This window comes from Ranitomeya imitator, chromosome 3 (assembly GCF_032444005.1).
Source record: "Ranitomeya imitator isolate aRanImi1 chromosome 3, aRanImi1.pri, whole genome shotgun sequence".
Classification (NCBI taxonomy): Eukaryota; Metazoa; Chordata; class Amphibia; order Anura; family Dendrobatidae; genus Ranitomeya; species Ranitomeya imitator.
In genome coordinates, this window is record NC_091284.1 from 61,420,848 (window position 1) to 61,435,493 (window position 14,646).

Here is a 14,646-nt window from a genome sequence, read left to right on the forward strand (position 1 = left end):
AGAAGTAAAGGGTCTCGCTTCCACCTCTAAAGCAGTTGGAATTGTGCACCGTGATGAACTGTTTTATTGCAAATGGACAATATTTTGTTCTCGTCCAGGGGCCCCTGTTCTATCTGTGTTCACTCCTGAGTTGGCCAATATGTGCCTTTCATATATTCTAAATGGATGCATAATTTTTATAGGGGCCAGGGCTCTGCTTTCCTGATACCGAGTTCCAAATTATTTAGTATATTTCATATAGCCATGAAATAAGGTGCCTAAATTCTGTCTGCACAGAGTATTTAACAGTTAACACCATTGCTTTCACCCTTGCAAAATGGCTACAACAACTGAACAGAAATCTGCAGGATGATGTTCTTATCCTGGGGAAGGCGTTCATTACAACATTCTTAAACTAAAGGTTGTTTGTATAAATTTCACCAAAATAATAAAAAGATTCCTGCGCTCTTGGGCAGTTTTAACGACAGACATGCTTGATGTGAGCTGGCGTAGATTTGCGCCAACATTTGTGCCAATTCCTGAAGTCTTTGCTAATATTAAATTTGTTAAAGAGATGCTGGCCAGTAAACCACATCCATTCTTCAAAACTGACATGAGTTGAAAAATGTCTCAATTTGTTTGCACAAAATAAGGTGTGCCAAAATCTGTCACTTTCGTATGACAATCAAGCGCAGATCATCTGATAAATTCCCTCCACTGATTTTTTTTTAAGCACAATTCTCATGAATCGAGCATCATAGACTTACAAGAAATCTACTGAGTGAAAAGACGTGGGCACTGCTACTCAGGTGCTCGGGTAGGTTCCCAAACCGTGTGCATATAGATCAAAAGAACCCGGCACTCAACTTTAAGTCAAACTTGTGATTTTTATTTTGTAGTACGTAAAACGTTTCGGCCTGGTCTGGCCTTCGTCAGTTACTACAGTGTTATAAAGAAAATAAATAGTGAGTACATACATGGCTACATCTGTACATACATCAGAGAATACATGCAGTGTATGATACATCAACAAACAAGAAAACAGAATAAACAGAAGAACAAAAAACAGAAGTATATACAGAGTATCCTATGGTCCTGGTATGATAATCTTAGAAATCCACCCTAAGAGGAATCAACTAGTATATCCCGGCCCTCCCTAGTGGTGAAAAAATGTGAGAAACAGGGTGCTACTATGCGTACCGTACTGAGAGGTGTCTGGATAAATGGAGGAGTGCTTCTATGAGCGTAATGAGCTCCAGGGAGATCCCTGGGGAGGGAGAAAGGGAGAATAAGCCCATAATAGGAGCTACCATCAATATGCTGAAGTGGGACAGTGACAGTGTTATGTGTGGTCCCTGTCGGTGCTAATACCTTGAACAATGTAAGTCCCTGGGCAGAGCCGCGACTGCAGACGATACTGCAGGCTGTGGAGGGAACAAGGGTGAATGTCAGGATATTGAACACGAGGCTGCAGGCTGAATCGCCCGGTGGTATGCCATGCTGGGAGGAGGCAGAGTCCCTGCAAGCGGTAGTAGTGGGGAGCGAGTTACCTGGATAGGAGATGGGTCAGGACGCGGTGTCCACCGCTGTCGGATGAGCATGCCCGAGTGAGGAAACGCCAGTGCGGCGTTCCTTATGTGCGCGCTGGTCCTACCGGATGTGATGTACCGGAAGTGACCGCGTATGTTTCCCCGTGATTGACAGAGGAAAACCAGCCAATCCTGTGGCTCTCTAGTAGGGAGGCGGGACAAAAGCCAAGTGTGCACTGTGAGATGGAGCCGATGGACAGCCTCAGATGGTACGGAAACAGTGATAGTAGCGCTGGGAAGGTGAAGGTGGTGGTTATTCATAACATATCCACTTGTGACCCCGTGGAGAGGTGGAAGAGTCCTGGTGATTCAATAAAGGCGACTCTAGGAAGATAAATAAATATGTTAGAGACATAGATCTGCTTGGAACATAAATATGAAAAGTAGACATTTAGTAACTATATCATAATGTGTACAATCAGCATCTCGGAGTGCTAAGTTGTAGGAGCCCATAATGATGAGACCCGTAGATAAATTCTAAGATTGGCACATGTCAATTAGGTGAAGGAAACAAGGTCATAATCCCTGTTGAGACCTTTAGGGTGCAGGGTATCGAGGGTATGAATCCAGAAAGCCTCCCTGTGTTTTAGGGAGGCTAATCTGTCTCCCCCCGTCTAGGTGCTGAGACCTGCTCTATTACCTGAAACGAAAGTTGAGAAATGTTATGACCTTGCGATATAAAATGGTGTGGGATGGGTAAGAGTGTGTTGCCGCATCTGATCGTGGATTTATGCTTGGAGATGCGTTCCCGGATAGGCCGGGTTGTCTCGCCAACATACAGCATGCCACAGGGGCATTTAATAAGGTAGACCACATATGATGAATCGCAATTGAAATAGTTCTTAATGGGAAACGATCTACCAGATCGTGGATGGTGGAATGAGCTACCCTTAAGTACATTGCTGCATTGGGTGCAGTGGAGACAAGGGAAGGTCCCGAGACGTGGGTTCTGGAGGAACCGTTGGATGGGTGCTTTTTTGTCTGGACCTACATCAGCTCTTACGAGTGTGTCCCTTAGGTTGCGGGGTCTCCTAAAACATGGGAGAAAGGGTTCTCTAAACTCCGGGATGTTTGGGTGGGCAGTTGTAAGTAGATGCCAGTGTTTGCGAATGTTACTGTGGAGAATATACGAAAACGGATGGAAAGAGTGAACAAATGGTATACGCTTATTGGACTTTGGTCTGCTATTAAGGCTAGGTGTCCGGGATTCTTGGAGGACCGAGTGGGGGTAGCCGCGTGCCAGAAACTTGGCTTCCATCTCAGACACTCGTAGTGTCCGTAGTTCGTTATCCGTGACTATACGTGTTACCCGCTGAATTTGAGATCTAGGGATCGCTTTTTTGATGGCTCTGGGGTGTAGACTTTCAAAATGCAGCAGGCTATTTCGGTCGGTGTTCTTTATGTGGATATCGGTGCTCAGCTTGCCAGTGTTATCTTTAATGACCACAGTGTCCAGAAAATTCATTCTGTGTTGGTCATGAGCCATTGTGAAGGAGATACCAGGCCATGCGGTATTAAGGAAATCCACAAAAGACCGGAAGGACTCCAACGAGCCCCCCATACGCAAAAAATATCATCTATGTAACGCTTCCAGAGTAGGACATTATCCTGGAAGTGAGAGTCGGAATAGATGATGGTCTCTTCGAAATCTGCCATATAGCAGTTAGCGTACGGGGGCGCTACGTTGGAGCCCATCGCGGTCCCCCGTATCTGTAGGTAGTATTGGTCCTGGAATAGAAAATGATTAGAGTCAAGAACCAATGTGAGTAAATCCACAACTAAGTCAATTTGTTGTTTGTGGGTCCCTGTGGTGGATAGTAATTTCTTGATCGAATTAATGCCATCCGCATGTGGGATGGAAGTGTATAGATCCTTAACATCCAGTGATGCCAGTATCGCATCAGCCGGTATACTACCTAGGTCCCGTATTGTACCCAGAAAGGACCCTGTGTCCAACAGAAATGATCTAGTGGATTGGATATGGGGGGTAAGTATTTTTTCTAGAAAGATTGCTATAGGGGACAGTATAGAATTAGTGGCTGCCACTATTGGTCGTCCCGGGGGATGCTCCACGTTTTTGTGAATCTTAGGGAGTGTGTAAAAGACCGGGGTCACCGGGTGGTCGTTGGTGAGGTAGTTGCAGGTTTTAAGGTCTAAGACCCCTAATTCTGTGTATTGCTGTAGTATACGTGAAATTCTGTTTCTAATGGCTTGGGTGGGGTTGGAATCCAGTTTTTGGTACACGGTGGTGTTATCTAACTGTCTCCTAATTTCCCGTAAGTAATCACTTTTGTCCATGATCACTATGGCACCCCCTTTGTCTGCTGGTTTAATTATTAGGCTGGAGTCAGACTGGAGTGATTGTAGTGATTGACGTTCACTTAACGTTAAATTAGGAGGATAGTAAAGGCGACCCATTTCAACTTCCCCCCGGAGTAACTGGAAAGAATTTTGAATGAATTGTATAAACGTCTCAAGGGCGTGAGAGCCCCGTGGGGGTCTAAATGGGCTCTTAGTACGTAAGCCTAAACTTTCTGCTGTAAGAAGTTGAGGTGCTGTAGGGGCTCGTACGGTATTTACTACTTGGTTCTGTGGATCAGAGAAATACACTTTAAGCCTTAGGGATCTAAAGAACCTTTGTAGGTCCATGTCCAGGTCAAAGGTCCGGTAGCGATAGGTGGGGCAAAAAGAAAGACCTTTTTGAAGGACACTACAGTCTGATGCGCCCAGAGTTCTGGAGGAAATGTTCACGATTAGAGATTCAGTACCTGAGATCTTGTCATTCGTGTAAGCTCCGTGTCTCTGCCGAAATCTCTGGCTCCGCCGCGTCCTCTTTTCCGGCCTCGTTGGGTGCGTTGACCTAAAAAATGGGATGTGCTGGGAATGGAGGAACTCCTGTCTTGCTCCGAACCCGAGGTGGAGTAGTCCGTGGAAGAACGATGTCCAGTTCTTGCGCTGGGGCGAGAGGAGGAATAGTTGTCCTGCCATCTGTATACCCTCTTTGCCTCGTAGTCCTCGGTGTCCCGGGCGAATTTCAGTCGTTTCCTGTTCTCAATGTCTCTGCGGTGTTGTTCAGTTTTCGTCTTAATTTCGGATTTCAGTAGGTTCAGCTCCTCTGGGGTACCTGTGGATGAGAGCTGGATCTCAATAGCTTTGACCCGTTCTAAGCTGGCCGTAATCTCTTTTTGTAGGTGTTCTATAGTGAGGGTGATTAGGTCTAGGGAGCACTTATTGAGAATCTGTTCAAATTTAGTGCAGTAATCCGGGGAATCCCGGAAGAGTGTGGGACGTAGTGGAACCCTTAAGCCTCTCGGGATGCGTTGTACCCGCAGGTACTCGGATAATGTTGCGCAGTGAAGTTCAATGTTAATATGATGTCTTACTTCCCGTTCCAGATCTCGTCCCCTCGTCTCACGGGGTGCGGTTTTCAAGAAGTCACAGGGATATATAGAGTGGGATAGGATACTAGTGGTCTCCTCTGGATTGTAGGAGAAGGTATTGGTGGACATGACCAAGTGTGCGTGCCTCCACGTAAGGGAATAATATAGTGAGTGAAAAGACGTGGGCACTGCTACTCAGGTGCTCGGGTAGGTTCCCAAACCGTGTGCATATAGATCAAAAGAACCCGGCACTCAACTTTAAGTCAAACTTGTGATTTTTATTTTGTAGTACGTAAAACGTTTCGGCCTGGTCTGGCCTTCGTCAGTTACTACAGTGTTATAAAGAAAATAAATAGTGAGTACATACATGGCTACATCTGTACATACATCAGAGAATACATGCAGTGTATGATACATCAACAAACAAGAAAACAGAATAAACAGAAGAACAAAAAACAGAAGTATATACAGAGTATCCTATGGTCCTGGTATGATAATCTTAGAAATCCACCCTAAGAGGAATCAACTAGTATATCCCGGCCCTCCCTAGTGGTGAAAAAATGTGAGAAACAGGGTGCTACTATGCGTACCGTACTGAGAGGTGTCTGGATAAATGGAGGAGTGCTTCTATGAGCGTAATGAGCTCCAGGGAGATCCCTGGGGAGGGAGAAAGGGAGAATAAGCCCATAATAGGAGCTACCATCAATATGCTGAAGTGGGACAGTGACAGTGTTATGTGTGGTCCCTGTCGGTGCTAATACCTTGAACAATGTAAGTCCCTGGGCAGAGCCGCGACTGCAGACGATACTGCAGGCTGTGGAGGGAACAAGGGTGAATGTCAGGATATTGAACACGAGGCTGCAGGCTGAATCGCCCGGTGGTATGCCATGCTGGGAGGAGGCAGAGTCCCTGCAAGCGGTAGTAGTGGGGAGCGAGTTACCTGGATAGGAGATGGGTCAGGACGCGGTGTCCACCGCTGTCGGATGAGCATGCCCGAGTGAGGAAACGCCAGTGCGGCGTTCCTTATGTGCGCGCTGGTCCTACCGGATGTGATGTACCGGAAGTGACCGCGTATGTTTCCCCGTGATTGACAGAGGAAAACCAGCCAATCCTGTGGCTCTCTAGTAGGGAGGCGGGACAAAAGCCAAGTGTGCACTGTGAGATGGAGCCGATGGACAGCCTCAGATGGTACGGAAACAGTGATAGTAGCGCTGGGAAGGTGAAGGTGGTGGTTATTCATAACATATCCACTTGTGACCCCGTGGAGAGGTGGAAGAGTCCTGGTGATTCAATAAAGGCGACTCTAGGAAGATAAATAAATATGTTAGAGACATAGATCTGCTTGGAACATAAATATGAAAAGTAGACATTTAGTAACTATATCATAATGTGTACAATCAGCATCTCGGAGTGCTAAGTTGTAGGAGCCCATAATGATGAGACCCGTAGATAAATTCTAAGATTGGCACATGTCAATTAGGTGAAGGAAACAAGGTCATAATCCCTGTTGAGACCTTTAGGGTGCAGGGTATCGAGGGTATGAATCCAGAAAGCCTCCCTGTGTTTTAGGGAGGCTAATCTGTCTCCCCCCCGTCTAGGTGCTGAGACCTGCTCTATTACCTGAAACGAAAGTTGAGAAATGTTATGACCTTGCGATATAAAATGGTGTGGGATGGGTAAGAGTGTGTTGCCGCATCTGATCGTGGATTTATGCTTGGAGATGCGTTCCCGGATAGGCCGGGTTGTCTCGCCAACATACAGCATGCCACAGGGGCATTTAATAAGGTAGACCACATATGATGAATCGCAATTGAAATAGTTCTTAATGGGAAACGATCTACCAGATCGTGGATGGTGGAATGAGCTACCCTTAAGTACATTGCTGCATTGGGTGCAGTGGAGACAAGGGAAGGTCCCGAGACGTGGGTTCTGGAGGAACCGTTGGATGGGTGCTTTTTTGTCTGGACCTACATCAGCTCTTACGAGTGTGTCCCTTAGGTTGCGGGGTCTCCTAAAACATGGGAGAAAGGGTTCTCTAAACTCCGGGATGTTTGGGTGGGCAGTTGTAAGTAGATGCCAGTGTTTGCGAATGTTACTGTGGAGAATATACGAAAACGGATGGAAAGAGTGAACAAATGGTATACGCTTATTGGACTTTGGTCTGCTATTAAGGCTAGGTGTCCGGGATTCTTGGAGGACCGAGTGGGGGTAGCCGCGTGCCAGAAACTTGGCTTCCATCTCAGACACTCGTAGTGTCCGTAGTTCGTTATCCGTGACTATACGTGTTACCCGCTGAATTTGAGATCTAGGGATCGCTTTTTTGATGGCTCTGGGGTGTAGACTTTCAAAATGCAGCAGGCTATTTCGGTCGGTGTTCTTTATGTGGATATCGGTGCTCAGCTTGCCAGTGTTATCTTTAATGACCACAGTGTCCAGAAAATTCATTCTGTGTTGGTCATGAGCCATTGTGAAGGAGATACCAGGCCATGCGGTATTAAGGAAATCCACAAAAGACCGGAAGGACTCCAACGAGCCCCCCCATACGCAAAAAATATCATCTATGTAACGCTTCCAGAGTAGGACATTATCCTGGAAGCGAGAGTCGGAATAGATGATGGTCTCTTCGAAATCTGCCATATAGCAGTTAGCGTACGGGGGCGCTACGTTGGAGCCCATCGCGGTCCCCCGTATCTGTAGGTAGTATTGGTCCTGGAATAGAAAATGATTACTACCTACAGATACGGGGGACCGCGATGGGCTTCACCTAATTGACATGTGCCAATCTTAGAATTTATCTACGGGTCTCATCATTATGGGCTCCTACAACTTAGCACTCCGAGATGCTGATTGTACACATTATGATATAGTTACTAAATGTCTACTTTTCATATTTATGTTCCAAGCAGATCTATGTCTCTAACATATTTATTTATCTTCCTAGAGTCGCCTTTATTGAATCACCAGGACTCTTCCACCTCTCCACGGGGTCACAAGTGGATATGTTATGAATAACCACCACCTTCACCTTCCCAGCGCTACTATCACTGTTTCCGTACCATCTGAGGCTGTCCATCGGCTCCATCTCACAGTGCACACTTGGCTTTTGTCCCGCCTCCCTACTAGAGAGCCACAGGATTGGCTGGTTTTCCTCTGTCAATCACGGGGAAACATACGCGGTCACTTCCGGTACATCACATCCGGTAGGACCAGCGCGCACATAAGGAACGCCGCACTGGCGTTTCCTCACTCGGGCATGCTCATCCGACAGCGGTGGACACCGCGTCCTGACCCATCTCCTATCCAGGTAACTCGCTCCCCACTACTACCGCTTGCAGGGACTCTGCCTCCTCCCAGCATGGCATACCACCGGGCGATTCAGCCTGCAGCCTCGTGTTCAATATCCTGACATTCACCCTTGTTCCCTCCACAGCCTGCAGTATCGTCTGCAGTCGCGGCTCTGCCCAGGGACTTACATTGTTCAAGGTATTAGCACCGACAGGGACCACACATAACACTGTCACTGTCCCACTTCAGCATATTGATGGTAGCTCCTATTATGGGCTTATTCTCCCTTTCTCCCTCCCCAGGGATCTCCCTGGAGCTCATTACGCTCATAGAAGCACTCCTCCATTTATCCAGACACCTCTCAGTACGGTACGCATAGTAGCACCCTGTTTCTCACATTTTTTCACCACTAGGGAGCGCCGGGATATACTAGTTGATTCCTCTTAGGGTGGATTTCTAAGATTATCATACCAGGACCATAGGATACTCTGTATATACTTCTGTTTTTTGTTCTTCTGTTTATTCTGTTTTCTTGTTTGTTGATGTATCATACACTGCATGTATTCTCTGATGTATGTACAGATGTAGCCATGTATGTACTCACTATTTATTTTCTTTATAACACTGTAGTAACTGACGAAGGCCAGACCAGGCCGAAACGTTTTACGTACTACAAAATAAAAATCACAAGTTTGACTTAAAGTTGAGTGCCGGGTTCTTTTGATCTATATGCACACGGTTTGGGAACCTACCCGAGCACCTGAGTAGCAGTGCCCACGTCTTTTCACTCACTATATTATTCCCTTACGTGGAGGCACGCACACTTGGTCATGTCCACCAATACCTTCTCCTACAATCCAGAGGAGACCACTAGTATCCTATCCCACTCTATATATCCCTGTGACTTCTTGAAAACCGCACCCCGTGAGACGAGGGGACGAGATCTGGAACGGGAAGTAAGACATCATATTAACATTGAACTTCACTGCGCAACATTATCCGAGTACCTGCGGGTACAACGCATCCCGAGAGGCTTAAGGGTTCCACTACGTCCCACACTCTTCCGGGATTCCCCGGATTACTGCACTAAATTTGAACAGATTCTCAATAAGTGCTCCCTAGACCTAATCACCCTCACTATAGAACACCTACAAAAAGAGATTACGGCCAGCTTAGAACGGGTCAAAGCTATTGAGATCCAGCTCTCATCCACAGGTACCCCAGAGGAGCTGAACCTACTGAAATCCGAAATTAAGACGAAAACTGAACAACACCGCAGAGACATTGAGAACAGGAAACGACTGAAATTCGCCCGGGACACCGAGGACTACGAGGCAAAGAGGGTATACAGATGGCAGGACAACTATTCCTCCTCTCGCCCCAGCGCAAGAACTGGACATCGTTCTTCCACGGACTACTCCACCTCGGGTTCGGAGCAAGACAGGAGTTCCTCCATTCCCAGCACATCCCATTTTTTAGGTCAACGCACCCAACGAGGCCGGAAAAGAGGACGCGGCGGAGCCAGAGATTTCGGCAGAGACACGGAGCTTACACGAATGACAAGATCTCAGGTACTGAATCTCTAATCGTGAACATTTCCTCCAGAACTCTGGGCGCATCAGACTGTAGTGTCCTTCAAAAAGGTCTTTCTTTTTGCCCCACCTATCGCTACCGGACCTTTGACCTGGACATGGACCTACAAAGGTTCTTTAGATCCCTAAGGCTTAAAGTGTATTTCTCTGATCCACAGAACCAAGTAGTAAATACCGTACGAGCCCCTACAGCACCTCAACTTCTTACAGCAGAAAGTTTAGGCTTACGTACTAAGAGCCCATTTAGACCCCCACGGGGCTCTCACGCCCTTGAGACGTTTATACAATTCATTCAAAATTATTTCCAGTTACTCCGGGGGGAAGTTGAAATGGGTCGCCTTTACTATCCTCCTAATTTAACGTTAAGTGAACGTCAATCACTACAATCACTCCAGTCTGACTCCAGCCTAATAATTAAACCAGCAGACAAAGGGGGTGCCATAGTGATCATGGACAAAAGTGATTACTTACGGGAAATTAGGAGACAGTTAGATAACACCACCGTGTACCAAAAACTGGATTCCAACCCCACCCAAGCCATTAGAAACAGAATTTCACGTATACTACAGCAATACACAGAATTAGGGGTCTTAGACCTTAAAACCTGCAACTACCTCACCAACGACCACCCGGTGACCCCGGTCTTTTACACACTCCCTAAGATTCACAAAAACGTGGAGCATCCCCCGGGACGACCAATAGTGGCAGCCACTAATTCTATACTGTCCCCTATAGCAATCTTTCTAGAAAAAATACTTACCCCCCATATCCAATCCACTAGATCATTTCTGTTGGACACAGGGTCCTTTCTGGGTACAATACGGGACCTAGGTAGTATACCGGCTGATGCGATACTGGCATCACTGGATGTTAAGGATCTATACACTTCCATCCCACATGCGGATGGCATTAATTCGATCAAGAAATTACTATCCACCACAGGGACCCACAAACAACAAATTGACTTAGTTGTGGATTTACTCACATTGGTTCTTGACTCTAATCATTTTCTATTCCAGGACCAATACTACCTACAGATACGGGGGACCGCGATGGGCTCCAACGTAGCGCCCCCGTACGCTAACTGCTATATGGCAGATTTCGAAGAGACCATCATCTATTCCGACTCTCGCTTCCAGGATAATGTCCTACTCTGGAAGCGTTACATAGATGATATTTTTTGCGTATGGGGGGGCTCGTTGGAGTCCTTCCGGTCTTTTGTGGATTTCCTTAATACCGCATGGCCTGGTATCTCCTTCACAATGGCTCATGACCAACACAGAATGAATTTTCTGGACACTGTGGTCATTAAAGATAACACTGGCAAGCTGAGCACCGATATCCACATAAAGAACACCGACCGAAATAGCCTGCTGCATTTTGAAAGTCTACACCCCAGAGCCATCAAAAAAGCGATCCCTAGATCTCAAATTCAGCGGGTAACACGTATAGTCACGGATAACGAACTACGGACACTACGAGTGTCTGAGATGGAAGCCAAGTTTCTGGCACGCGGCTACCCCCACTCGGTCCTCCAAGAATCCCGGACACCTAGCCTTAATAGCAGACCAAAGTCCAATAAGCGTATACCATTTGTTCACTCTTTCCATCCGTTTTCGTATATTCTCCACAGTAACATTCGCAAACACTGGCATCTACTTACAACTGCCCACCCAAACATCCCGGAGTTTAGAGAACCCTTTCTCCCATGTTTTAGGAGACCCCGCAACCTAAGGGACACACTCGTAAGAGCTGATGTAGGTCCAGACAAAAAAGCACCCATCCAACGGTTCCTCCAGAACCCACGTCTCGGGACCTTCCCTTGTCTCCACTGCACCCAATGCAGCAATGTACTTAAGGGTAGCTCATTCCACCATCCACGATCTGGTAGATCGTTTCCCATTAAGAACTATTTCAATTGCGATTCATCATATGTGGTCTACCTTATTAAATGCCCCTGTGGCATGCTGTATGTTGGCGAGACAACCCGGCCTATCCGGGAACGCATCTCCAAGCATAAATCCACGATCAGATGCGGCAACACACTCTTACCCATCCCACACCATTTTATATCGCAAGGTCATAACATTTCTCAACTTTCGTTTCAGGTAATAGAGCAGGTCTCAGCACCTAGACGGGGGGGAGACAGATTAGCCTCCCTAAAACACAGGGAGGCTTTCTGGATTCATACCCTCGATACCCTGCACCCTAAAGGTCTCAACAGGGATTATGACCTTGTTTCCTTCACCTAATTGACATGTGCCAATCTTAGAATTTATCTACGGGTCTCATCATTATGGGCTCCTACAACTTAGCACTCCGAGATGCTGATTGTACACATTATGATATAGTTACTAAATGTCTACTTTTCATATTTATGTTCCAAGCAGATCTATGTCTCTAACATATTTATTTATCTTCCTAGAGTCGCCTTTATTGAATCACCAGGACTCTTCCACCTCTCCACGGGGTCACAAGTGGATATGTTATGAATAACCACCACCTTCACCTTCCCAGCGCTACTATCACTGTTTCCGTACCATCTGAGGCTGTCCATCGGCTCCATCTCACAGTGCACACTTGGCTTTTGTCCCGCCTCCCTACTAGAGAGCCACAGGATTGGCTGGTTTTCCTCTGTCAATCACGGGGAAACATACGCGGTCACTTCCGGTACATCACATCCGGTAGGACCAGCGCGCACATAAGGAACGCCGCACTGGCGTTTCCTCACTCGGGCATGCTCATCCGACAGCGGTGGACACCGCGTCCTGACCCATCTCCTATCCAGGTAATTCGCTCCCCACTACTACCGCTTGCAGGGACTCTGCCTCCTCCCAGCATGGCATACCACCGGGCGATTCAGCCTGCAGCCTCGTGTTCAATATCCTGACATTCACCCTTGTTCCCTCCACAGCCTGCAGTATCGTCTGCAGTCGCGGCTCTGCCCAGGGACTTACATTGTTCAAGGTATTAGCACCGACAGGGACCACACATAACACTGTCACTGTCCCACTTCAGCATATTGATGGTAGCTCCTATTATGGGCTTATTCTCCCTTTCTCCCTCCCCAGGGATCTCCCTGGAGCTCATTACGCTCATAGAAGCACTCCTCCATTTATCCAGACACCTCTCAGTACGGTACGCATAGTAGCACCCTGTTTCTCACATTTTTTCACCACTAGGGAGGGCCGGGATATACTAGTTGATTCCTCTTAGGGTGGATTTCTAAGATTATCATACCAGGACCATAGGATACTCTGTATATACTTCTGTTTTTTGTTCTTCTGTTTATTCTGTTTTCTTGTTTGTTGATGTATCATACACTGCATGTATTCTCTGATGTATGTACAGATGTAGCCATGTATGTACTCACTATTTATTTTCTTTATAACACTGTAGTAACTGACGAAGGCCAGACCAGGCCGAAACGTTTTACGTACTACAAAATAAAAATCACAAGTTTGACTTAAAGTTGAGTGCCGGGTTCTTTTGATTTACAAGAAATCTACAACATCTAAACATGGCCGCGCACTTTCTTTGATATGGGAACATCTCTAGTATATTGTGATTAGGTTATAATTAGAGATGAACGAATATGTTCGGAAAGCAATCGCAAAATCTGAATTTGCCACATTCGTGAGAAATTTATGATTGACGATCATTTCCGCTCATCTGTACACACATTGACTAAAATGGTGTTCGGCAAATATTGCAAATACGGCAATCGTAATCAGAACCAAATATTGAAATATTCGCTCATCTGTAGTTATAATTACAAAAAATATTACTTGAAATATCTACAGAATGTTGAACAAGAATTGTAATGAACAATTTTCTGTAAAATTTCCAAATTTTTTTAATTACAATTTACGCAAATTTTATGTATTTTGAAGTACCAAAGATTATCCATAAATTTCTATGATACCGTTACAGTATACTATTCCAAGGTTTGTATATTCACTAAAGTATTTGAAGTTAACCCACATATTTCTTTTCCTTTACCATACTACCCTATATAATTTGCTTAGCACAGAGTGTCATGTCCTTTTCCGTGTCACATAGAGCATGTAAAGCTGCAGGCAATATCCTTTTAAACTTGGAATGTCACCCAATCCTGGTAATCACATATAAATTTGTAGTAAATACAAAAAAAATGTGCAAATGGTCATGAACCCCCCTGAGGGTACAGATCACGTGAAAGTGATGTCCTAGTCATCAGGTCCAACGAAACATCCTCATGATCTTCTCACAAAGCCCTTCTGACATAGAATGTCTATTGAATTACATGCCAGAGTTAAAAAAAAAAGGCTTCTATTTATTTCCAAGGCCATAAAATGTTCTTTATCATAGCAACATTAAATAATTATTAACTGTAACCACCGGTGACCTCTTTCACGTTCAAAATATTTATCTTGAACTTGTTATCTGTTCTCCATCGAACAAGAAGCTCTTTCTCAACGTAGGCCTCCAATGGGACGGTGAGCGAAGCAAGTCTACACATTGTAGTGAACTTCTGACCTCTTCAAAAAGTTACGTCTTAAATTCGAGCAATAAGGAAGAGTTCTCCAATGTTGTATTGTGTTATTATTAACTTTCTGACCCCTGTAATTAAGGGGGAAGAACATAGTGAATTCTTACTGTGAGTCAACCTTAAACTTTTAACCCACATATAATAACAGCAGTCATTATGCAGCCTCTTCGATTGATGAATTTTTCAATTTCAGCTTTGAACTTGTCAGATATTTCAAGATTTTTTTTCTATTTTTTTTTGTGGCAGAAGAAATCACAAGGACGAAAATGTTGAATTTTACCCACGAGGTC

The 14,646-nt window shown here is 45.6% G+C and overlaps 2 protein-coding genes across 2 annotated transcripts; one reads left to right on the forward strand and one right to left on the reverse strand.

The window, feature by feature from the left end:
* Positions 1–1,338: 1,338 nt before the first annotated feature.
* Positions 1,339–5,077, reverse strand: LOC138671551 (uncharacterized). The gene is made up of 2 exons (XM_069759729.1): positions 4,337–5,077; positions 1,339–1,892 (listed from the first exon to the last, which is right to left on the reverse strand). Exons 1-2 carry the CDS (start codon positions 5,075–5,077, stop codon positions 1,878–1,880), a joined length of 756 nt encoding a protein of 251 aa, XP_069615830.1. The 3' UTR covers positions 1,339–1,877.
* Positions 5,078–9,063: 3,986 nt separating this feature from the next.
* LOC138671552 (uncharacterized) lies at positions 9,064–12,607 on the forward strand. The gene is made up of 2 exons (XM_069759730.1): positions 9,064–9,804; positions 12,251–12,607. The coding sequence occupies exons 1-2, from the start codon at positions 9,064–9,066 to the stop codon at positions 12,263–12,265; spliced, it is 756 nt and encodes a 251-aa protein (XP_069615831.1). The 3' UTR covers positions 12,266–12,607.
* Positions 12,608–14,646: the final 2,039 nt, after the last annotated feature.